Source organism: Salmo trutta, chromosome 3 (genome assembly GCF_901001165.1).
Source record: "Salmo trutta chromosome 3, fSalTru1.1, whole genome shotgun sequence".
In the NCBI taxonomy this organism is placed as follows: domain Eukaryota; kingdom Metazoa; phylum Chordata; class Actinopteri; order Salmoniformes; family Salmonidae; genus Salmo; species Salmo trutta.
The window spans coordinates 13,673,270-13,698,585 of record NC_042959.1 but is presented as its reverse complement, the minus strand read 5'-3'; the positions used below and the strand labels follow the sequence as shown (position 1 = coordinate 13,698,585).

The window sequence follows — 25,316 nt, the reverse complement described above, 5'->3', positions numbered from 1 at the left end:
CAACACTGACCTCTGTTTATTTAACAATATAAACTCTATCCCTCTCTCCTCAGTGCATATGATATATTGCACGTACAGTACTGTATAGTATACTGTGCATACATCCATCCAGACAGAAAATAATAATTATATTGTACTATTTACATGTGGTTGATCACAGCTGGAATGTCAGAAGTCATAGTGTTAGTAGCAGTATACATGGTAAATGAGACGAACAAACTGTCCGCGAGTCAATCTTCATAAACTGACGTAATGTGTTGATAGTGGAGTGACCATTCTCAGCTGAAGCTCATCAGTAGACAGTTACAACAGTATATCATATAAATAATATCATATATGACCGTGAACCTAGCTAAACAAACCTCTTACCTAGATTCACTTACTCTGTTCCTCCATCAATGACATGACTATTTCATGATCATCACGTCACTGCTATACTCATTAAATATTCTCTAGGGAGATGATGACGATGAGGTGGGCCTGAGTGTGGAGCTGCACAGTGGGGCCCCCTGCCCTGTCTCTGTTTCTCAGAGACGCTGCTGGGTGTCACAGCCCATGAACTCCAGGCGCAGGGCTATGTCGTTGACCCAGCCTCTGGGGTGGATCCGTATGAAGCGGGCGAATAGAGGAGGATCAAAGAGGTTCAGCATCTCCTCATCTGGCTCACTGTTCCCCAAGAAGATCTGGGATTAAGGAGGAGGCAGAGTCAAACAGAGCTGGCTCACATAAATCACAGTTCCTAAACTCAAACTCAAACATGTTACTGCTTTGTCACTATTTGCACTCTTTACAACATCAGGTTTTGTTACATCTGCCTGGTAGCATTTTGCCTTTAATAATCTTAACTTCTCTGAGGTTTCAAATCACATTTGACCCTGCATGCTAAGGAAGGTGTGTGTGTACTGAAACGTAGCCTGTGATAAATCTCAAGATAATGAGTGATGTGTGTGATACCTTCTCTCTTTGCAATTCCTCATCAACCACGTTGGACCAGGAGTGACCTTCATCGCTAATGGTTACAGAGAACTCTGTCACCATCATTTGAGTCAGAATAGACCACGCCCCCTGAGTCACAACCCCTGTGATGCGTTTTATAACCAGGAAGTCCACCTGCAGCCACTCATGGGGGTTATTGGCCTGGAGGAGAGAGGGAGGTAGGGGGGGTGGGTTATAACAGGTGCAAAACATTAAGAGATACACTGTGCACAGCAGTGAGTCTAGGTCCAGATGCTGGTTTTGGCAGGAACAAGTATTAAAAACAAGATTTAAAACAGTTGAAACAAAGGACGGAGGAAAATGGAGACTGACACAGGGGGAAAAAAACAAATTTACAACACTTCTACCACAGCATGTGACCATTACAATTGTTTGTATCTCTTGATTGATTCCTAGAGTGTCTTCTAGGGAAAGAACATCAAGCTCAAAAAAGGTTACTCTCGCAATTGATATTGGTCACTGATTCTACATTATTTCTCCACCTATCCTTGACTATTCAGTTTCAGAGAACACTTGGCACAGTTGACCTCTATCTACCAATTACAAGTGTTGCTCACATACCAACCCTTAAAAAGAAACACCAATCTGATAAGTTGGAAAAACACCATTGTCCAGTGTTTTCAGAGGAAGGCAGTAAATGTGATTAGCTAAAGAAGGGGAGAGAGATAGAGACAATATTTTTTATTTATTTTACCTTTATTTAACTAGGCAAGTCAGTTAAGAACAAATTCTTATTTTCAATGAGGGCCTAGGAACAGTGGGTTAACTGCCTTGTTCAGGGGCAGAAGGACAGATTTTTACCTTGTCAGCTCGGGGATCCGACCTTGCAACCTTTCGGTTACTAGTCCAACTCTCTAACCACTAGGCTACCTGCCGCCCCAACAATGGAGAGGGGCCACGAGAAAGAAAGAGGGAAAGACAGAACACCTACCTGGAGGTGACTGCATTCCCTCCCCAATATGCCCCCCTAGACACAACTATGACAAAACAACCTGCAACAAGCTGTTGCAGCCCCGTTGCATGCTGGGTCTGTACATAGTCAATGGTAGGCTTCGAGGGGACTCCTACGGTAGGTACGCCTACAACTCATCCCTTAGTTTATCACAGACCTCAACCCAGAGTCTCTCAAAGCATTCAGTCAGCTCACTGACATCCCTATCAGATCACAGCAAAATCACACTCTACTTGAAGAGAGAAATACTCAATCATGAGGCATCAAAGCCGAGGAAACGGCATACTATTAAGAAACACTATAGAAGGAAGGAAAGTAGTGTAGAAACCTACCAAAAAACAATTGGCAGCAACAAATTCAATCCCTTTTTAGTTTGATGAAGAATGCAAAACCCCGAGAAAGGAATTAAGGAACCTATCCAACCAAAAACACAGAGACCCAGAAAACCTCAGCCTACGCCTTCACTATGATGAAACACTAAAACAATACAGAAATACCCTAAGAACTCAGCTCAATGTAATTGAAGAATCCATAGAATCGAACCCCTTCTAGGAAAATTGGAACACACGAAGAGCTATCTATCCAAAATGGAGATGTATGGATAAAGCACATCTTTTCGGCTCTATAACAAAGAGCAAACAGAAAAAACATATACAGTGGCAAGAAAAAGTATGTGAACCCTTTGGAATGACCTGTATTTCTGCATATATTAGTCATACAATTTGATCTCATCTTCATCTAAGTCACAACAATAGACAAACAGTGTGCTTAAACTAATAACACATAAATTATTGTCTTTTTCTTGTCTATATTGAATAGATCACTTAAACATTCACAGTGTAGGTTGGAAAAAGTACATTATGTGAACCCCTAGGCTAATGACTTGGAGTCAGGAGTCAGCTAACCTGGAGTCCAATCAATGAGACGAGATTGGAGATGTTGGTTAGAGCTGACTTGCCCTATAAAAAAACCTCACAAAATTTGAGTTTGCTATTCACAAGAAGCATTGCCTGATGTGAACCATGCCTCAAACAAAAGAGATCACAGAAGACCTAAGATTAAGAATTGTTGACTTGCATAAAGCTAGAAAGGGTTACAAAAGTTTCTCTAAAAGCTGTCGCACGCTGTTGCTACTCTCCCTAGGAGTGGCAGTCCTGCAAAGATGACTGCAAGAGCACAGTGCAGAATGCTCAATGAGGTTAAGAAGAATCCTAGAGTGTCAGCTAAAGATTTACAGAAATCTCTGGAACATGCTAACATCTCTGTTGACGAGTCATAAAACACTAAACAAGAATGGTGTTCATGGGAGGACACCACGGAAGAAGCAACTGCTGTCAAAAAAAAAACATTGCTGCACATCTGAAGTCGGCAAAAGTGCACCTGGATGTTCCACAGCGGTATTGGCAAAATATTCTGTGGACCGAGGAAACTACAGTTGAGTTGTTTGGAAGGAACACACAACATTATGTGTGGAGAGAAAAAAAGGCACAGCACACCAACATCAAAACCTCATCCCAACTGTAAAGTATGGTGGAGGGAGCATCATGGTTTGGGGCTGCTTTGCTGCCCCAGGGCCTGGACAGCTTGCTATCATCAACAGAAAAATGAATTCCCAAGTTTATCAAGGCATTTTGCAGGAGAACGTAAGGCTATCTGTCCGCCAATTGAAGCTCAACAGAAGTTGGGTGATGCAACAGGACAACGACCCAAAACACAGAAGTAAATCAACAAGAGAATGGCTTCAACAGAAGAAAATACGCCTTCTGGAGTGGCCCAGTCAGTCCTGACCTCAACCCAATTGAGATGCTGTGGCATGACCTCAAGAGAGCAGTTCACACCGGACATCCCAAGAATATTGCTGAACTGAAACAGTTTTGTAAAGAGGAATAGTCCAAAATTCCTCCTGACCTTTGTGGAGGTCTGATCCGCAACTACAGAAAACGTTTGGTTGAGGTTATTGCTGCCAAAGGAGGGTCAACCAGTTATTAAATCCAAGGGTTCACATACTTTTTCCACCCTGCACTGTGAGTGTTTACACGGTGTGTTCAATAAACACATGAACAGGTTAAATTGTTTGTGTGTTATTAGTTTAAGCAGACCGTGTTTGCCTTTTGTTGTGACCTAGATGAAGATCAGATCAAATTGTATGACCAATTTATGCAGAAATCCAGGTATTTCCAGAAGGGTTCACATACTTTTTCTTTCCACTGTACATGATCAACTACAAATCTTAGAATCAGCTATTAAAGATGACTAGAACCCACTGGATTCTCCATGTACATTGAATGAACTACAGGACAAAATACAAACCCTCCAACCCAAAAAGGCCTGTGGTGTTGATGGTGTCCTAAATGAAATGATAAAACATACAGACCACGAATTTCAATTGTCTATATTTAAACTCTTTAACATCATCCTCAGCTCTGGCATCTTCTCCAATATTTGGAACCGAGGACTGATTACCCCAATCCACAAAAGTGGAGACAAATATGACCCCAGTAATTACAGTGGAATCTGCGTCAACTGCAATCTCTGAAAAATTGTCTGCTGCAGACTCCAACATTTCCTCAGTCTGTGTAAACAATGTCCTGAGAAAATGTCAAATTGTCTTCTTACCAAAATACCATATGACAGACCACGTATACACCCTGCAAACCCTTATTGACAAGTATTCTCATGCTTTGTTGATTTCCAAAAAGCTTTTGACTCAACTTCACATGAGGGTCTGCTATACAAATTGATGTAAAGCGGTGTTGGGGCAAAAACATATGATGTAAAATCCATGTACACAAACAAAAGTGTGCATTTCAAATTGGCAATAAACACACAGATTTATTTCCAAAGGGCTATGGGGTGAGACAGGGATGCAGCTTGTAAATACAACCAATATTTATCTGTTTATTTATCTTCCCATACTATAACTATTTGCACATTGCTAAAACATTGATATGATATGGACTTTCTACTAGTCTTTCGAAGAAAGTAATATAGCTAATATAACTTATAATATCTGGTATATAACTGATAATATAATACTTGAAATGTCTATCTTTTTTAAACCTTTTTGAGTGCAATATTTACTGTTCAATTCTTCTCACTTGTGTTTATTTAACTTGCTTTAGCAATGTAAACACGTTTCCCAATAAAGCCCTTTTATATTGAATTGAATTGTGAGAGAGATAGAGAGACTTGACACATCATAGAAAAATATAAGTGCCAGTAACAGAGGAAGGGGATGGTAGGAAAGTGTGTGTGGTTTGACTTTGTGTATGTGTGTTGTGAGTGTGTACCTTGGGTCGCCATGCGTTGGCGCTACCGTCCTGGCGGAGGCGTGCGAGGGCGGGGCTCCAAGAGAGCCTCCAGGTCTGCAGGAAGGAGGAGGCTCTGAAGCTGCTGTCTGGGACCAACCTCCTCTGGAGACCCAGGGGGAAGGAGCAGCCTGACAAACACACACACACACACACACAGAAAGATAAGATCCTAGATTGAAATTCCGGTCATCTTCTCATGTTGTCCTTCTTCCTTCTCTCAGGGATTCTATTCACCAGCACCTGAGATCTGACCGTCCCTGCACCTCCTCCCTTCCCCCGGTCCCTGACCCCTGGCCCCTAACCACGGACTACCTGCTGATGTACCTCTCAACATACACCACCACTAAACGTAATCTCAGCTGTTACAAACTGTTACAAAAGGTGTTCCTAACTGCCACAGGGACTCACTGTTGAGGTCACAGCCCAGCAGCTCCATGCGAAGAGCAGGGTTCCTCTGGATGGTGACAGGCTGCAGTCTGATGTAGCGCCCCAGGATTGGGGGAGACAGATGGTTCTCCTTCACCTTTGAGCCATCCAGGTTACCGTTAAATATCTGAAATTAACAGAAGTCAACAGTAAGTACAAGAGGTGGCATTGTAGTATTTGTGATGTTCATGTTAAATTAGTGTGTGCCCCTTTAAGAGCGCTAACAGGAGGGAGAAACAGAACATACAATTTAAGAGTACAGGACAAAATGTAAATAAACAAGCCCAGGGTTCACATATTCCTCACACTGGATTCCCCTATTATTACTAAGCCATCAGAGTCAAAGCCCCATCTAAGCCGGAGGAGGGGTTCTACGTAAGCAATAAGGCACGAGGGGGTGTGGTATATGGCCAATATACCATGGCAAAGGGCTGTTCTTACACATGACGCATCGCGGAGTGCCTGGACACAGCCCTTAGCTGTGGTATATTGGCCATATATCACAAACCCCGAGGTGCCTTATTGCTGTTATAAACTGGTTATCAATGTAATTAGAGCAGTAAAAATACATGTTTTGTCATACACGTGGTATATGGACTGATATACCACGGCTGTCAGCCAATCAGCATTCAGGGCTCGAAGTTTAGTTTATAATAATCTATATGGAATTGTTTTAAGAAGGTCATACCAAGAATCGTTTAGCTATTTGATTTTGAATTTTAAGACCCCTTGAAGTAGCCCATACAAATGCATAGAATAACAGATTCACTACATTGAACAACAGATAGTCCCCCCCCACAAAATCAAAATTAAGTTTGTTCTGAAGTGTCTGTCCTACATCTGAGAGATATAAGAAATATCAGGAAACTTTTTGGGGGAATATTTAATATATTTTTGGCATTAAACAGTCTCCATATATTTCCAATCTTTTTTTAAAACTGGTACCTGGGGACCTTCAGACGAGTCTTGTGAGGCCTGTGGGCATCCTAGAGCAGAACAACCAACATGTACATGTTCGTGAGAGTCTCACCTTTGCACACATATTAGTGTGTAGCCCGAACAGTTCGGACGCTACAGACAGAAGTTGGCAGATCGACTGTACCAACATCAGACGAGTGGAGGTCGTAGAAGAAAAACGGACAATACCGTCGTGTTCGTGAGAGTCTCCTCTTTCCATAGAGGGGTCATAATAGTTTGCAGGCCAAACCGTTCGGATGCTACAGAAGACCTATTTCTCTCGTGGTCTGACAAACACCGCTCTGACACCTTTCACCGCAGATGCGGAAGTGCTACATTTTTTAAAATGTATTATAATTTTTTTTATTTCACCTTTATTTAACCAGGTAAGCCAGTTGAGAACAAGTTCTCATTTACAACTGCGACCTGGCCAAGATAAAGCAAAGCAGTGCGACACAAACAACAACACAGAGTTACACATGGAATAACACAGGTACAGTCAATAACACAATAGAAAAGTCTATATACAGTGTGTGCAAATGAAGTAAGATTAGGGAGGTAAGGCAATAAATAGGCCATAGTGGCGAAATAATTACAATTTAGCAAATAAACACTGGAGTGATATATGTGCAGAAGATGAAAGTGCAGGTAGAGATACTGGGGTGCAAAGGAGCAAAAAAATGCAAAATAACAATATGGGGATGAGGTAGTTGGATGGGCTATTTACAGATGGGCTGTGTACAGGTACAATGATCTGTAAGCTGCTCTGACAGCTGATGCTTAAAGTTAGTGAGGGAGATATGAGTCTCCAGCTTCAGTGATTTTTGCAGTTCGTTCCAGTCATTGGCAGCAGAGAACTGGAAGGAAAGGCGGCCAAAGTAGGAATTGGCTTTGGGTGTGACCAGTGAAATATACCTGCTGGAGCGCGTGCTACGGTTGGGTGCTGCTATGGTGACCAGTGAGCTGAGATAAGGCGGGGCTTTACCTAGCAAAGACTTATAGATGACCTGGAGCCAGTGGGTTTGGCGACGAGCATGAAGGGAGGGCCAGCCAACAAGAGCATACAGGTCGCAGTGGTGGGTAGTATATGGGGCTAAGGTGACAAAATGGATGGCACTGTGATAGACTGCATCCAATTTGCTGAATATAGTGTTGGAGGCTATTTTGTAAATGACATCGCCGAAGTCAAGGATCGGTAGGATAGTCCGTTTTACGAGGGTATGTTTGGCAGCATGAGTGAAGGAGGCTTTGTTGCGAAATAGGAAGCTGATTCTAGATTTAATTTTGGATTGGAGATGCTTAATGTGAGTCTGGAAGGAGAGTTTACAGTCTAACCAGACACCTAGGTATTTGTAGTTGTCCACATATTCTAAGTCAGAACCGTCCAGAGTAGTGATGCTAGTCGGGCGGGCAGGTGCAGGCAGCGATCGGTTGAAGAGCATGCATTTAGTTTTACTTGTATTTAAGAGCAGTTGGAGGCCACGGAAGGAGAGTTGTATGGCATTGAAGCTCGTCTGGAGGGTTGTTAATACAGTGTCCAAAGAAGGGCCAGAAGCATACAGAATGGTGTCGTCTGCGTAGAGGTGGATCAGAGACTCACCAGCAGCAAGAGCGACATCATTGATATATACAGAGAAGAGAGTCGGCCCAAGAATTGAACCCTGTGGCACCCCCATAGAGACTGCCAGAGGTCCGGACAACAGGCCATCCGATTTGACACACTGAACTATATCAGAGAAGTAGTTGGTGAACCAGGTGAGGCAGTCATTTAAGAAACCAAGACTATTGAGTCTGCTGATGAGGATGTGGTGATTGACGGAGTCGAAAGCCTTGGCCAGGTCAATGAATACGGCTGCACAGTATTGTTTCTTATTGATGGCAGTTAAGATATCGTTTAGGACCTTGAGCGTGGCTGAGGTGCACCCATGACCAGCTCTGAAACCAGATTGCATAGCGGAGAAGGTGCGGTGGGATTCGAAATGGTCGGTAATCTGTTTGTTGACTTGGCTTTCGAAGACCTTAGAATGGCAGGGTAGGATAGATATAGGTCTCTAGCAGTTTGGGTCAAGAGTGTCCCCCCCTTTGAAGGGGGGGATGACCGCAGCTGCTTTCCAATCTTTGGGAATCTCAGACGACACGAAAGAGAGGTTGAACAGGCTAGTAATAGGGGTTGCAACAATTTCGGCAGATAATTTTAGAAAGAAAGGGTCTAGATTGTCTAGCCCGGCTGATTTGTAGGGGTCCAGATTTTGCAGCTCTTTCAGAACATCAGCTGACTGGATTTGGGAGAAGGAGAAATGGGGAAGGCTTGGGCTAGTTGCTGTGGGGGGTGCAGTGCTGTTGACCGGGGTAGGGGTAGCCAGGTGGAAAGCATGGGCAGCCATAGAAAAATGCTTATTGAAATTCTCAATTATAGTAGATTTATCGGTGGTGACAGAGTTTCCTATCCTCAGTGCAGTGGGCAGCTGGGAGGAGGTGCTCTTATTCTCCATGGACTTTACAGTGTCCCAGAACTTTTTTGAGTTTGTTTTGCAGGAAGCAAATTTCTGCTTGAAAAAGCTAGCCTTGGCTTTTCTAACTGCCTGTGTATATTGGTTTCTAACTTCCCTGAAAAGTTGCATATCACGGGGGCTGTTCGATGCTAAAGCAGTACGCCACAGGATGTTTTTGGGCTGGTCAAGGGCAGTCAGGTCTGGAGTGAACCAAAGGCTATATCTGTTCCTGGTTCTAAATTTATTGAATGGGGCATGCTTATTTAATATGGTGAGGAAAGCACATTTAAAGAATAACCAGGCATCCTTTACTGACGGGATGAGGTCAATATCCTTCCAGGATACCCAGACCAGGTCGATTAGAAAGGCCTGCTCGCTGAAGTGTTTTCGGGAGCGTTTAACAGCGATGAGTGGAGGTTGTTTGACCGCGGACCATTACGGACGCAGGCAATGAGGCAGTGATTGCTGAGATCCTGGTTGAAGACAGCAGAGGTGTATTTCGAGTCATAGGCGGATGTGATGTATTGAGACGCATCCAATGCAAAAAAACAGATCTCTCTTTTTTATGGGGATTTTGTATTGTGCTAATTGAATATTTTCGCGGGGGCAGACATCAACCTTAGGGGGCTAAGAACAGCTACACCACAGTATTGCATAGAATTACTCTACCTTGCATAGAATTACTCAAAATATTTTAGGCATGGATGACATTTACAGTAACAAAAAGATACATGCACCTGTTCTCACTACCTGCTCTCACTACCTGCTCTCACTACCTGCTCTCACTGACTGCTCTCAGTGACTGCTCTCAGTGACTGCTCTCACTGACTGCTCTCACTACCTGCTCTCACTACCTGCTCTCACTACCTGCTCTCACTACCTGCTCTCACTGACTGCTGGTTTGTATGGTACACAATTAAGCTCATGCTTTGTGGGTACAGTACTAGCCAGTAGGTACTGGTACAGATGGTTAAGGTACATGTAAGATACTGACATAGGATGGCGTGGTACTGTTCCCCCTGTAGTTAGTCCAGGTCTCCTGGTCTAGGCTGTAGGAGAGGGTGAAGTGCACGATGAAGTAGTCCTTCAGGCCCAGAGAGGCTCTGGCACCCTGGGTCTGAATCCCATGGAGCAGAGTGGGTCTCTGGAGGTCCACCTACATAGGAGACAACAGGAGACCAGAGTTGGGGCCAGGTCCATTTCAATTCAGTCAATTCAGGAAGTGAACTGAGGAAAACATAAATCTACTGAATCGAAATGGAATGGACCCCAACCATGCAAAGGACAGGGGCAGCTAAACCAGATGGCCTTTCAATCTACAAGCATCTTTCATAGAAGAACAAGAAGTTTAGTGTTGAACCTGGATCCATGATTTCTGATTCGTGCCCATCCAGGCGTTGACAGAACCAGATAGCTCCAGCCTCGCCAGCCTGGCCTCCCAGTTACCTGGCAACACACATATGCATTCAATCCCACTGGCTAAATGTATGCAGGCCTGACACAGAGTAGAGTATACTTTGTTTTCATAAACAGTGTGTCACTGATTCATCATGGTAACACTTCTCCATTTTAGAGGCTTACTTATGCGTATACTGTGTATGAGCCTACTTCCTGACTTCAAATAAATTAATAATAATAATTTATTGGATTTTTATAACGTTTTTCAAGTGTTCAAAGTGCTTTTACATAGCAAGGGGGAACTCACCTCTTCCACCACCAATGTGAAGCAACCTTTTTTCTGTCAAAACGCTTGCCACACATCAGCTATCATGATGGAGAGGTGCGTAGTAACATTCTTGTGTTAACATTCTTGCATTGCTGAAACTTGCTTACCTATGTGGTCTGATGCCGTGATCTGGGAATCGTCTATTCTTCCCGACCTCAACCCCAGAGGCTGGATGCATCCTGCCAGGTAATCTCAGAAAATTACATTATAGTATTTGTATTGTCCGCATTTCACAAAAAATAACCAACAATGTCATTCTAAGACATTCCAAATAACATATTTCACACTTCTGTCTCAGTCTACTGAGTAAAGCTGTTGTGAGGTAACTATGTGTGGTACCTACATGGGTTGTGAGGTGTGGTACCTACATGGGTTGTGAGGTGTGGTACCTACATGGGTTGTGAGGTGTGGTACCTACATGGGTTGGGAGGTGTGGTACCTACATGTGTTGGGAGGTGTGGTACCTACATGGGTTGGGAGGTGTGGTACCTACATGGGTTGGGAGGTGTGGTACCTACATGGGTTGGGAGGTGTGGTACCTACATGGGTTGGGAGGTGTGGTACCTACATGGGTTGGGAGGTGTGGTACCTACATGGGTTGGGAGGTGTGGTACCTACATGGGTTGTGAGGTGTGGTACCTACATGGGTTGGGAGGTGTGGTACCTACATGGGTTGGGAGGTGTGGTACCTACATGGGTTGGGAGGTGTGGTACCTACATGGGGTGTGGTACCTACATGGGTTGTGGGGTGTGGTACCTACATGGGTTGGGAGGTGTGGTACCTACATGGGGTGTGGTACCTACATGGGTTGTGGGGTGTGGTACCTACATGGGTTGGGAGGTGTGGTACCTACATGGGTTGGGAGGTGTGGTACCTACATGGGTTGGGAGGTATGGTACCTACATGGGTTGTGAGGTGTGGTACCTACATGGGTTGGGAGGTGTGGTACCTACATGGGTTGGGAGGTGTGGTACCTACATGGGTTGTGAGGTGTGGTACCTACATGGGTTGGGAGGTATGGTACCTACATGGGTTGTGAGGTGTGGTACCTACATGGGTTGGGAGGTGTGGTACCTACATGGGTTGGGAGGTGTGGTACCTACATGGGTTGGGAGGTATGGTACCTACATGGGTTGTGAGGTGTGGTACCTACATGGGTTGGGAGGTGTGGTACCTACATGGGTTGGGAGGTGTGGTACCTACATGGGTTGGGAGGTGTGGTACCTACATGAGTTGGGAGGTGTGGTACCTACATGAGTTGTGAGGTGTGGTACCTACATGGGTTGTGAGGTATGGTACCTACATGGGTTAGGAGGTGTGGTAGGCTACTTACGTGGGTTGTAGACCAGTAGTTTAGCCCTCATGCCGGCTAGCTGGTGCTCTCCTACTGTACACTCCACCATCCAGGTCCCCACCGTGGTCGGCCTCATCTCCACTGTGCCAAACACACCTGGAGAGGGGGACAGAGACCAAGGTGGGACAGGTGACATTCTTGATTGATTCATTATGATTGACTATTATTTTATTGTATGGGTATGTGTATGTGTGTGTGTACAGTATGTGTGTGTGTGCATTTGCGTGGTTGTGTGTGTGTGTGTGGTAACTGTGGTTGTGTATGTGTTTGTGTGTGTTTTTTAGTGTGTGTGTTTACCAGGATAGAGGTTGTACACCCCCATGCGATGCTCCTGCTCCTTGTGAATGCTGAAGGGCAGACCGTGGAAGTGGGCGGCGTGATACTCCCCGTTGCCCCCGACATTCAGCAGGTGCCACCTGACTTGCTGGTGCTGGGCAACCATCAGACCAGGAAGTGTCTCTGCCACGTAGCCGTTTATCGCTACGGTAACAAGGAAAGATTTTCCAGAGAAATGAATCTCAAACAATCGATCAGATATGAGTATGAACCTAAACAAACAGAGAAATTCACTAGAAATCTATTTTAATGTATTTATTATGAAACTAGTATTGATATTAGGAGGGAGTCTGAGTAACTCTACCTGCAAACTTGTTGCTGAGCTGAAACCAGGGGTCATCTCTCCGGGCCTGGCAGGGCGGGGTGCAGTACTGACGGATGTTCTCGTCCAGGTACCAGCTCTTGGTCTCGTCGAAGGTGTGGAAGAGGAGGGCGTACTCCTGTAGGTTGGGCTGTAGGTTCAGTTGTGGGTGGAGGGTGCCTGGTTTACAGATTACTAAGGGGCCAATCAGACCGGAGTGGAGGTCCTTCACCTGTTGAGGGGTGAGAACAGAACACAAAGCCACACAGTCAAATACACACGCCAGAACAACAAAGTGCATGCAGGGAAAAGCATGTCAAAACATTGATAAGCTGTCTAACGAAAATAAAATACACTTATGAGGCCTAACTATGAGCTAGCTTTTTAATATACAGGTAGAGGAAATGTTGACAGTTTCACCTGCCTTATTCTGTGTAGAGTAGTAGGCCCCGGCCTTACAGTCAAACTCTGCAGCGGTGGGCCCCTGCTTCCTGGTGATCCTCCAGGTGTAGACCCTGACCTCCCCAGGCTGGACCGCCTCCCCAGGGACCCCCGCCACCCCAGCCCTGGAGGACCCCCACTGGGTCTGGGTCCATCCATCACCCTGGGTCTTATCATACACTCCATGGAGGTGCAGGGAGTACGGCCTGGACGCCATGTTCTTGAAGGTCACCTGTCGAGATCAAGATCAAGATCAGCATTGAGACAAAAAAACAGGTCAAGATTAAGATCAAGTGAATGTTTAACAGTATTATATACAGAATCTGATATCTGAGAATATGCCATGAAAATAATATTGCAGTGAATTCAGGGGGTAATGCAACCTGGATGCAAACCATGGTTCCTGAAACTGTCCAACACCTTAGCCATAACACCAAGAACTCCGAAACACCTTGATGAGGTTACTAGTAGTTGAGCTAAGGCCACCAAAATATGAATTGATTTGAAACATCAGTGAATTAATAAGATGATCATTGATCTCCACTCACGGTAAGGAGGTCGTTGATCTCAGCTTTAATGATAGGACCCATGAGTCCCAGATGTTCTTGCAGCTCTCCTCTGGTGACGGGGATCTGGAAGTCTCTCTCACTGTAGGCCCTGAACACCACCTTCTTATATTCCGTCAGGAACTTCCTCATTCCCCTACGCCTCTCTCTGGGGAGGGAACAGTTGGGAGTTGATGAGCTGATCAAAAGCCTGATAAAAGACAGCTTGCCGTTGATCAATAACCTGATAAAAGACAGCTTGCCGTTGATCAATAGCCTGATAAAAGACAGCTTGCCGTTGATCAATAACCTGATAAAAGACAGCTTGCCGTTGATCAATAGCCTGATAAAAGACAGCTTGCCGTTGATCAATAACCTGATAAAAGACAGCTTGCCGTTGATCAATAACCTGATAAAAGACAGCTTGCCGTTGATCAATAGCCTGATAAAAGACAGCTTGCCGTTGATCAATAGCCTGATAAAAGACAGCTTGCCGTTGATCAATAACCTGATAAAAGACAGCTTGCCGTTGATCAATAACCTGATAAAAGACAGCTTGCCGTTGATCAATAGCCTGATAAAAGACAGCTTGTCGTTGGAACGTTGGTAAATAAAGTATTGCATCGGAGCTACTAGAGAGCAGCTTTTCATTGTCTTTTAGATTGAGCTGATCAATCAGAAACAGGATTTCTTTAATTAACAGATAGGGTCAGACACAGACTCGGCCTAGTTCTAGACTAAGAGGCATATTCAATTGAGATTCTCCATAGAAACCTATAAAAAATGTATATTCAAACAGATGGGGCCAGACACAGATTAAGTCTAGTTCTAGACTAAAAAGCATATTCAATTGAGATTCTCCATTGAAAGTGCTGCTCAAAGACTAAACATAAGTGTTCCAGATACTTACAAAAACCAAACACTACCTTGTTTTTATGAGCTGATGTGGTTTCCTGATCCCATAGTCCCATGTGATCTCCTGTGCAGCGATGTAGTAGCTGCGGTAATGTCCATCTGTGGTCCTCAGGTCCAGGTTGTCCTCTGTCCCCATGTAGGGTGTCCCAGTGTCCTTCTCACTATAGTCATCATACTCCAGAGACACTGCGTTCCTGGGAGCCGTCTCGTTGTCATTGGAGACATTGGAGAAGTCTAACAAATCCAGTAGAGGTGTGTCCGGATCTGTGTGAGTGTTGTTGTTTAGGGGATGCACCTCCCCAGCTTTCTGCTCCTCCCTCTGCTGCTGCACCTTCAGCTGATCCGGGAGTGCTTTCAAAGTGTTTTTCAGGGGGTCTAGATCCCTCCATCCATCTAACTCCAACATTAGAGGGTCCTTATCTGCGTGATATGTGTTTAGAGGATGTGAATCTCGATCCAACTCCCCCTTTTGTCCCTGCTCCTCCTGCTGATCCAACACCTCCACCTTCTGCTCCTCTCTCTGCTCCTGCTCCAGCGCCTCCCCATATACCCGACCCTTCCACTCCTTCAGCACCTCCTCCTCACAGTTCTCCGCTAGCTTGTTGCTCTCTCCACCCTCCAAACTGGCCTGGCGTCTCTGTCTTCCGTTCCCCCCCTGCTCCCTGCCCAGACCTCCCTCCTCTACCTCCTCTCCATCCTCTCCTCCTTCTACCCTGGCCTGGCGTGTTTGTCTCTTCCCCCCCTGCTCCCCACCCAGGCCCCCTCCCTCCTGGGTCTCTGAAGCCTTCCACTCTCCATCCTTTTCCAGTTGCTTCAGAACGTCTGTGGGGATCCCTCCCTGGGAGAGCAGGTTGTCCTCCTCGTCAGCAGACGACACCGTCACATACCTGACCTCACAGATTGACCTCTGGTCCCCTGCCTTAAATGTGACATTGTTATCAGGCCCGTGGTCCCCAGATTCTCCGATGGCGACTTCGTTATCTGTGTAATTTCCTGTTTTCGGTGTTGTTGTGTTCTGGTTTAAGCTGGGTTGCTTCCTGCAGATTCTGACGGCTACGGTCCTGTTCTGTAGCCGGGGGCGGAGGGATCTGGGTTTGAAGAACTGGTCTACGTAATCAGGCAGGACGTCCTCCAGGCCGTACTCTAGGTCCTCGTTGTCCACAAGCAGTTCAATGTTACAAGACAGGACGGAGTAGCGGGCGCTCATCCCACGGCTTTTCAGGCTACTGTCGAAAGCACTGATCTCCCACTCACCTGAGGATGAAATAAACATCAGCTCACAGCACTTCAGAAAAGAATCTCTCAGGTCAGGGTCAGGTTTTAGTAGGACGCACCGTAGTGAAACCTGTGTTCTTAATGGACCTGTAGCACCTCTCTGTTTCAAAAATGTTCTTCCATTTTATGCCTACTGAACACAACTGCAGCAGCATCAAAAACAGCAATGGCTGACAAACAAACATTGTCATTTGACCTTACCAATTAGCTCGGTCTCCATGGTAACAGTTTCCCCGGACATTGGGAAGAGTGTGAGAACGGACTCATACACGTTGTCTCTCATGAAGGGGTTTCCTGTGAAGTAGACGGACAGGAAGTCGCTCTGTGTCCCCACGTTGGCCAGGTGCCAGAAGGTCACGTCATCCTTACACAGCTGGATCATCTGCCCATTGAACATTATCCCGTTCACATCTGTAAACAAAAATGAGATCAAGATCCAGATTAAAATCTAAAACATAGGAGGGGGTGACAGAGCAGACATGAAGGAGGTGTCACCACCTTCATCAGGAAATAAGGGAAGTTAGCCTACAAGATAACCAGACAGGAAAACGCACTTACTGTAGATGACATTGGAGTTGTAGAAGTCAGGGTCTGTAGGGTTGACCATGGAGGGGTCTCTGCTGTACTTCTGAATGTTGTCATTGATGTTCCAACTCTTGTTTTCATCAAACACAGCGAACATCAACTGCTTCACTTTATCTGGGCCCACCTGCCCAGGACATCGTAGATTAGGAAAACCGCAACATCTCACATACTCTCACACTGCTACAAACAGCAACATCCAAGTTATCAGTGTATGACTTGAGCACGCTGCAGGAGAGATAATGCATTGATATGTCATATTAGGACAGTTTCCCGGACACATCTCTATTTGCCATTGAACGTTATTCTTATTCCAAGACTTAATCTGTGTCCGAAAAAACAACCCGTGTGTCATTATGGACATATGAAGTGGCGAGTCTCACCAGCCGCCCCCTGGTGTCCATGGAGTCCTTCTTGCAGATGAGGAGTGGTCCTACGAGGCCAGTGGCCAGGTCTCTCTCAGGGTTGATGGTACTCTGATACAGACGGGTCAGACACTGGGGGTCTCTCTCCAGGGGCCCGTCCTCTGCTGTTAGCTTCCACACGTACCCATATGTCCCGTTGGGGGGTACAGCCAGGGAGCGAAGGTCCTTTTCACCCTCTACACACACACACATAGACACCACGGGGGGAACAGGAATGACTAGGAGACTAAGAGATTTTATTAGTGTAATAGAATTACTATTAGACTAATAAAATTACTATAAAATCACTTTTTATGAGATTCTCCAGACCCCAACATATAAACACACCACATATGATGACTATATTCCACCAAGGACTTAGTTATGATTCTAAACCTAAATGCATAGCCAGTAATATTATCTTATCATAATGCCACCTTTTTGTTTATCTTACCATTCCCTGTTTTACGCAGTGGAGAAATCGTGGTGAGGCCGTTTGGATACATGTTGAAAGGACGACTTGCTAGGTTCTTGAACACTATCTGAAGAAACAATGAGAATGATCTTTACTTTCTTTACTATCTATTCAGATACATCTTTTTTGTTTACATGCTTTTTTTTGTTTGTTTGTTTTGTTGATTGTGGTACACACACCTGGAAGTGTTCGTCTACCTGTCCTCTGAGCAGTGGTCCCAGCAGTCTTTTAACAGGTGATTTCCTCTTGGTGAAGGTCTGGTCAGTGTATTCTACATACACCACCTTCTTATACTCATGACCCAGCTGATGAGGCCCCCTGGGGAAGTATTCCGATAACAGTTGACTGGAACACAGAGACAATGGAGGGAGGGAAGTATCAGCATCGTTAGTATCATGAACTCTGAGCAATGCTATCTCTCCCTTTCTGTCCTAGTCTTTTTCGGTCCTCCCTCCCATCTGAACTCTTACTATACACAGTCTCTCTGACCCTCTCCTTTCCTCGGTCCTCCCTCCCATCTGAACTCTTACTATACACAGTCTCTCTGACCCTCTCCTTTCCTCAGTCCTCCCTCCCATCTGAACTCTTACTATACACAGTCTCTCTGACCCTCTCCTTTCCTCAGTCCTCCCTCCCATCTGAACTCTTACTATACACAGTCTCTCTGACCCTCTCCTTTCCTCGGTCCTCCCTCCCATCTGAACTCTTACTATACACAGTCTCTCTGACCCTCTCCTTTCCTCGGCCCTCCCTCCCATCTGAACTCTTACTATACACAGTCTCTCTGACCCTCTCCTTTCCTCGGTCCTCCCTCCCATCTGAACTCTTACTATACACAGTCTCTCTGACCCTCTCCTTTCCTCGGTCCTCCCTCCCATCTGAACTCTTACTATACACAGTCTCTCTGACCCTCTCCTTTCCTCGGTCCTCCCTCCCATCTGAACTCTTACTATACACAGTCTCTCTGACCCTCTCCTTTCCTCGGCCCTCCCTCCCTCTCTCTCTCCCTCCCTCCCTCCCTCTCTCCCTCTCTCCCTCCCTCCCTCTCTCCCTCCCTCCCTCCCTCTCTCCCTCCCTCCCTCCCTCTCTCCCTCCCTCCCTCCCTCCCTCTCTCCCTCCCTCTCTCCCTCCCTCCCTCCCTCTCTCCCTCCCTCCCTCCCTCCCTCTCTCCCTCCCTCCCTCCCTCCCTCTCTCCCTCCCTCCCTCTCTCCCTCCCTCTCTCCCTCCCTCCCTCTCTCCCTCCCTCCCTCCCTCCCTCTTACTTTCCATTTCCTTTTCACTCCCATTCTCCCACCTTTACCACCTATTCCTTCACCTACTCCTTCTTTCCTCCCTGTATCGCTCTCCCTCTCTATCTCTCCCCCTCTCCCTCACTGAGGTGGGGTATCCTACCTGTCTCCCTCACTGAGGTGGGGTTTTGTACCTGTCTCCCTCACTGAGGTGGGATTTTGTACATGTCTCCCTCACAGAGGTGGGGTTTCCTAGTCTCCCTCACTGAGGTGGGGTTTTCTACCTGTCTCCGTGGCTGAGGTGGGGTTTCCTACCTGTCTCCCTGGCTGAGGTGGGGTTTCATACCTGTCTCCCTGGCTGAGGTGGGGTTTCCTACCTGTCTCCCTGGCTGAGGTGGGGTTTCCTACCTGTCTCCCTGGCTGAAGTGGGGTTTCCTACCTGTCTCCCTGGCTGAGGTGGGGTTTCCTACCTGTCTCCCTGGCTGAGGTGGGGTTTTCTACCTGTCTCCCTGGCTGAGGTGGGGTTTCCTACCTGTCTCCCTGGCTGAGGTGGGGTGCGTAATCCCAGATGATCTCCTCAGCAGCAATGTAATGGACCCAGATTTTGTTCTTCCTCCCTCGGGAGCGCCCCACAGCCTGACCTTTCCCAGGCTTAAACACAAAGGTCTCAAACATGTCATCTCCATATTCATAGTCCTCCTCATTCTCAGACTGCTGGACCTGACGCACGTCAGGACCGGGCACCGTCACAGGCTCTGGGCAGTCCTCCACCTTAAAGACAGCACTCATACCCGCTGGAACAAAAACATACAGAGACACCTTATAGCAACTCACAAGACACCTTATAGATGCAATAGGAACACCTTATAGCACATTCTCAACCCCATAATAATTCATGCTACTCTGGCTCAAATGTACAAATGTACTCTGTTACCTCACACAGGAGTGCCAACTCAAATTGGGAACTTTGAAATTGATCAAAACTTTATTTCACAACTTTGAGAGAACATACTCTTACCGTGGCGGTGTGCTTGGATCTGACAGCTGATGAGGAACTTCCCCTGAGTGCTGGGCTTCATCTCTGCTGTGGTGAAGGTCATAGGGGTCATCTCCACAGTAACCTTACGGTGGGCCATCACCTGGAATGACAAGGGTAGAGTTAGGCTCAGACTGAAATGCTGCTGAACTGGTTACACATTCTTACAAACGACTTATTTTTTATTTAACCAGGCAAGTCAGTTAAGAACAAATTCTTATTTTACAATGACGGCCAACAGTGGGTTAACTGCCTTGTTCAGGGGCAGAACGACAGATTTTTACCTTGTCAGCTCGGGGATTCAAACTAGCAACCTTTCAGTTACTGGCCCAATGTTCTAACCACTAGACTACCTGCCGCCCCTATCTGCCGACTTATAACAACTGAACTGGCAAAATTATCGAAAGGAAAATCTTGGTTGATTGTCACATATGACCATTAGTTATGATTTGTTGACAACTTTAAGTAAACCCTGATTTGAACTTGAATTATCTGATGTACCTGTAGAGTGTGATCCTGGAACTGTATGGAGTGGATCTCTGGAGCCGTCTCCATTCCAATGAGATGCCAGAACACATGATCTCGTCCCTGGCACATCATCAGACCTACACACATACCAAACAACCAACCCACACAAAAACCTCTTTTTGAGTCTTCTACTACAGCATACTTAACAGGACTGAACTGTTGACTCTATACAGTAACATGCTAAACCAGCTCCTGACCTGGTAAAGTTGAGTTGACGTATCCATTGATAGTGTGGTACTGTTTTCTCACACTGGCCTTCTTAAATCTTTCCCGGAAACTCCCCACCTCTCCGTACCAGCTCTTACTCTCATCAAAAACAGCAAAGAGCAGAATAAACTCTCTGCTTTTCCGAACTCCATTATCTGTAAATGCAGCTAGGAGAACCCAAGGGAAGCAGAGAATACAGGTAACACATTAGTCGATTTCTCTGAATATCACAGGGTACATTTGGTGAATTTACGCATTTAGTGAATTGAGGCATTTGGTGAAATTGCTCATGTGGTGAAATTACTTGTTTGGTCCAATAACTCATTTGTTTAATAATCAGGTGATGTGGCAGTCTGGGTATTAAGATTCATCATGTGCAGTAAACTATTGACAATCCCTACTTAGTAAGGTGATTCAGACCTCCTTCAATACACAAAACCTTTCCATTAGGTAGGACATGATCACTGTATGACTGAGAGCAGAGCACATTATAAGTCCCAGTCAGCTATGAGTCCAACAGCCACATTCATTTCCTCCTTTACCAGGCAAATATATGTCACAGTGGGTCTGACTGTACTGTAAGGGGAGTGTGATACGTAGAGAGAAAGTTGTGGAGGGTGTGTGGGAGTAACATAGCAGGAATAAAGTTGTGGAGTATCTGACTGTAAGGTGAGTGGGAGTAACATAGCAGGAATAAAGTTGTGGAGTATCTGACTGTAAGGTGAGTGGGAGTAACATAGCAGGAATAAAGTTGTGGAGTATCTGACTGTAAGGTGAGTGGGAGTAACATAGCAGGAAAAAAGTTGTGGAGTATCTGACTGTAAGGTGAGTGGGAGTAACATAGCAGGAATAAAGTTGTGGAGTATCTGACTGTAAGGTGAGTGGGAGTAACATAGCAGGAATAAAGTTGTGGAGTATCTGACTGTAAGGTGAGTGGGAGTAACATAGCAGGAATAAAGTTGTGGAGTATCTGACTGTAAGGTGTGTGGGAGTAACATAGCAGGAATAACGTTGTGGAGTATCTGACTGTAAGGTGTGTGGGAGTAACATAGCAGGAATAACGTTGTGGAGTATCTGACTGTAAGGTGTGTGGGAGTAACATAGCAGCAATAACGTTGTATCTCTAACTTGATTTGCAGATGAGCAGAGCCCCGATGAGCCCAGAGTTGAAGTCCTGTACAGTGTCCACCTGGGATGAGTAGGAGTAGGTGAGGCATTCTGGGTCTCCCACGGTCGGACCGTCTTTAGGGTTGATGTCCCAGACGTACTTGTAGTATCCTCCTGGAGCAACAGCATCATCCTCCTTCTCCTGGCTAGACGTGGCGTCATCGTATCCGGCTCCTAAAGAGAAAGAGATATACTGCTAGGAATATACGCATGTACACACAGAGACTGACATAGCAGATACACACACACACACACACACACTTGTTCACGTAATTCAAGACAGTAAATAGTGGGTAAGCCCTTTATTGGATTCAGTCTACTTTATAACACCAGTGCTAGGATGTGACAGTGGCTTACAGTTTACGGTAAGTTGTAATGTAGGTAGACATGCAGATTTTGTGTTTACGGTAAGTTGGTAAGTTAGTAGGTAGACATAAAGACATTACCCTCAGACTGTTTCCAGTAGTAAGTTAGTAGGTAGACATAAAGACATTACCCTCAGACTGTTTCCAGTAGTAAGTTAGTAGGTAGACATAAAGACATTACCCTCAGACTGTTTCCAGTAGTAAGTTAGTAGGTAGACATAAAGACATTACCCTCAGTCTGTTTCCAGTAGTAAGTTAGTAGGTAGACATAAAGACATTACCCTCAGACTGTTTCCAGTAGTAAGTTAGTAGGCAGACATAAAGACATTACCCTCAGACTGTTTCCAGTAGTAAGTTAGTAGGTAGACATAAAGACATTACCCTCAGTCTGTTTCCAGTAGTAAGTTAGTAGGTAGACATAAAGACATTACCCTCAGACTGTTTCCAGTAGTAAGTTTGTAGGTAGACATAAAGACATTACCCTCAGACTGTTTCCAGTAGTAAGTTAGTAGGTAGACATAAAGACATTACCCTCAGTCTGTTTCCAGTAGTAAGTTAGTAGGTAGACATAAAGACATTACCCTCAGACTGTTTCCAGTAGTAAGTTAGTAGGTAGACATAAAGACATTACCCTCAGACTGTTTCCAGTAGTAAGTTAGTAGGTAAACATAAAGACATTACCCTCAGACTGTTTCCAGTAGTAAGTTAGTAGGTAGACATAAATACATTACCTTCAGTCTGTTTCCAGTAGTAAGTTAGTAGGTAGACATAAAGACATTACCCTCAGACTGTTTCCAGTAGTAAGTTAGTAGGTAGACATAAAGACATTACCCTCAGACTGTTTCCAGTAGTAAGTTAGTAGGTAGACATAAAGACATTACCCTCAGTCTGTTTCCAGTAGTAAGTTAGTAGGTAGACATAAAGACATTACCCTCAGTCTGTTTCCAGTAGTAAGTTAGTAGGTAGACATAAAGACATTACCCTCAGACCGATTCCAGTAGTAAGTTAGTAGGTAGACATAAAGACATTACCCTCAGACTGTTTCCAGTAGTAAGTTAGTAGGTAGACATAAAGACATTACCCTCAGACTGTTTCCAGTAGTAAGTTAGTAGGTAGACATAAATACATTACCTTCAGTCTGTTTCCAGTAGTAAGTTAGTAGGTAAACATAAAGACATTACCCTCAGACTGTTTCCAGTAGTAAGTTAGTAGGTAGACATAAAGACATTACCCTCAGACCGATTCCAGTAGTAAGTTAGTAGGTAGACATAAAGACATTACCCTCAGACTGTTTCCAGTAGCTGACCCCCACAGGGCTGATACTGTAGGGCTGGGACGCCAGGTTCTTAAAGTGCACCACCACCCTGTCACTGGCCTGGGCATGGATCACCGGACCCTGGATACCTGCAACACAAAACACTCTGTTTAGCTCTCTCTCTGTGTGAGTGTGTGAGCGTGTGTGTGGTAGCGTATAATTCCAAAGATATACTTAAAGTAATTAATAATGAATAAATAAAGTTAGTACACATACCTGCCCATGTTGGTGTAGGCTTGGGGACTGAATATGTGGAATCAGTGAATTCTCTATAAACAGCTTTTATGTATTTCTGAGGGGGATCCTTGGTCCTCCTCCTGCAAATTCATAATCAACATGGATATTTAAAAAAAGGCTTATAAATCAATGATTAAAACATGAAAACAAATAAAATAGGCTACATGGTGATATACATTTGAAACTTTTAGTTGAATAGAAAAGCCTACAACAAAATTGACGCAAAAAAAAATTTTAAAAAATAATTTGGATAGATATTAGGTAATGACTTGAGAGAACTTCACCTTTGTTCTGATGCGGGGTCAGCGCTGCCCCAGTAGAGATAGTCCCAACCGATCTCAACCGCGGCGATATAGAACTCTCTCGTGGTAGGTACGGCCAGGGTCTCCTCCACCCCGCTGAGGACGCAGAGGAGTGATATCAACAGCGTTCTCATCGCAAGGCACGCGCACCTGTCTGACTGAACGTCAATTCACTGGTGGTCGAGAAGTCAGATCCTCTGACCGGACCGTAGCAGGCAACTTACTACCGTTATTTTCCGTTAGGGGGGATATTTAAAGGGAAAGTTCCAAACCAGAGAGATGGTCACAGGTAGAGAAAGACAGAGTGTGTATAAATGTGAAGGAGGAGTGAGAGAGATAAAGGGAGAGAGAGTGTGTGTATGTGTGGGATCTGTACAGTGGCGACCAGTCATTCAGGGCAGGTGGGGCAGAGCCCCACATTTTTTGCAAAAATTAAAAATAATAAAACATTTTTTTTGCATGTTATTTTGGCATTAATACGTGTCACATATCAGTTTGCAAACAATGTAATATATATATATTAATATATATGTATACACTGCTCAAAAAAATAAAGGGAACACTTAAACAACACAATGTAACTCCAAGTCAATCACACTTCTGTGAAATCAAACTGTCCACTTAGGAAGCAACACTGATTGACAATAAATTTCACATGCTGTTGTGCAAATGGAATAGACAACAGGTGGAAATTATAGGCAATTAGCAAGACACCCCCAATAAAGGAGTGGTTCTCCTGGTGGTGACCACAGACCACTTCTCAGTTCCTATGCTTCCTGGCTGATGTTTTGGTCACTTTTGAATGCTGGCGGTGCTTTCACTCTAGTGGTAGCATGAGACGGAGTCTACAACCCAGACAAGTGGCTCAGGTAGTGCAGCTCATCCAGGATGGCACATCAATGCGAGCTGTGGCAAGAAGGTTTGCTGTGTCTGTCAGCGTAGTGTCCAGAGCATGGAGGCGCTACCAGGAGACAGGCCAGTACATCAGGAGACGTGGAGGAGGCCGTAGGAGGGCAACAACCCAGCAGCAGGACGGCTACCTCCGCCTTTGTGCAAGGAGGAGCAGGAGAAGCACTGCCAGAGCCCTGCAAAATGACCTCCAGCAGGCCACAAATGTGCATGTGTCTGCTCAAACGGTCAGAAACAGACTCCATGAGGGTGGTATGAGGGCCCGACGTCCACAGGTGGGGGTTGTGCTTACAGCCCAACACCGTGCAGGACGTTTGGCATTTGCCAGAGAACACCAAGATTGGCAAATTCGCCACTGGCACCCTGTGCTCTTCACAGATGAAAGCAGGTTCACACTGAGCACATGTGACAGACGTGACAGAGTCTGGAGACGCTGTGGAGAACGTTCTGCTGCCTGCAACATCCTCTAGCATGACCGGTTTGGCAGTGGGTCAGTCATGGTGTGGGGTGGCATTTCTTTGGGGGGCCGCAC

The 25,316-nt window shown here is 45.4% G+C and overlaps 1 protein-coding gene and 1 long non-coding RNA gene across 4 annotated transcripts; both read right to left on the bottom strand.

Moving 5' to 3' along the window:
• Positions 1–24,191, bottom strand: LOC115168558 (coagulation factor VIII). 3 transcript variants are annotated; one of them, XM_029723946.1, is made up of 26 exons: positions 23,858–24,191; positions 23,553–23,653; positions 23,303–23,425; positions 21,618–21,830; positions 20,480–20,656; positions 20,256–20,359; positions 19,737–19,857; positions 19,251–19,512; positions 17,669–17,834; positions 17,469–17,556; positions 16,994–17,211; positions 16,587–16,737; positions 16,230–16,439; positions 14,765–16,007; positions 13,842–14,007; positions 13,277–13,525; positions 12,856–13,084; positions 12,513–12,695; positions 12,195–12,311; positions 10,968–11,039; positions 10,495–10,580; positions 10,129–10,290; positions 5,668–5,812; positions 5,239–5,387; positions 955–1,137; positions 1–683 (listed from the first exon to the last, which is right to left on the bottom strand). In XM_029723946.1, exons 1-26 carry the CDS (start codon positions 24,007–24,009, stop codon positions 528–530), a joined length of 5,226 nt encoding a protein of 1,741 aa, XP_029579806.1. In that variant the 5' UTR covers positions 24,010–24,191; the 3' UTR covers positions 1–527. The 3 variants fall into 3 exon arrangements, with proteins under 3 accessions (XP_029579806.1, XP_029579825.1, XP_029579815.1); XM_029723965.1 differs by lacking the exons at positions 23,303–23,425; positions 23,553–23,653; positions 23,858–24,191 and adding an exon at positions 22,203–22,211 and having other exon boundaries at positions 528–683; XM_029723955.1 differs by lacking the exons at positions 23,303–23,425; positions 23,553–23,653; positions 23,858–24,191 and adding an exon at positions 22,103–22,116 and having other exon boundaries at positions 528–683.
• On the bottom strand, positions 11,363–11,755 carry LOC115168581 (uncharacterized). Its single transcript, XR_003870703.1, has 2 exons — positions 11,618–11,755; positions 11,363–11,574 (listed from the first exon to the last, which is right to left on the bottom strand). It is a non-coding gene; the product is annotated as an uncharacterized LOC115168581 (long non-coding RNA).
• Positions 24,192–25,316: the final 1,125 nt, after the last annotated feature.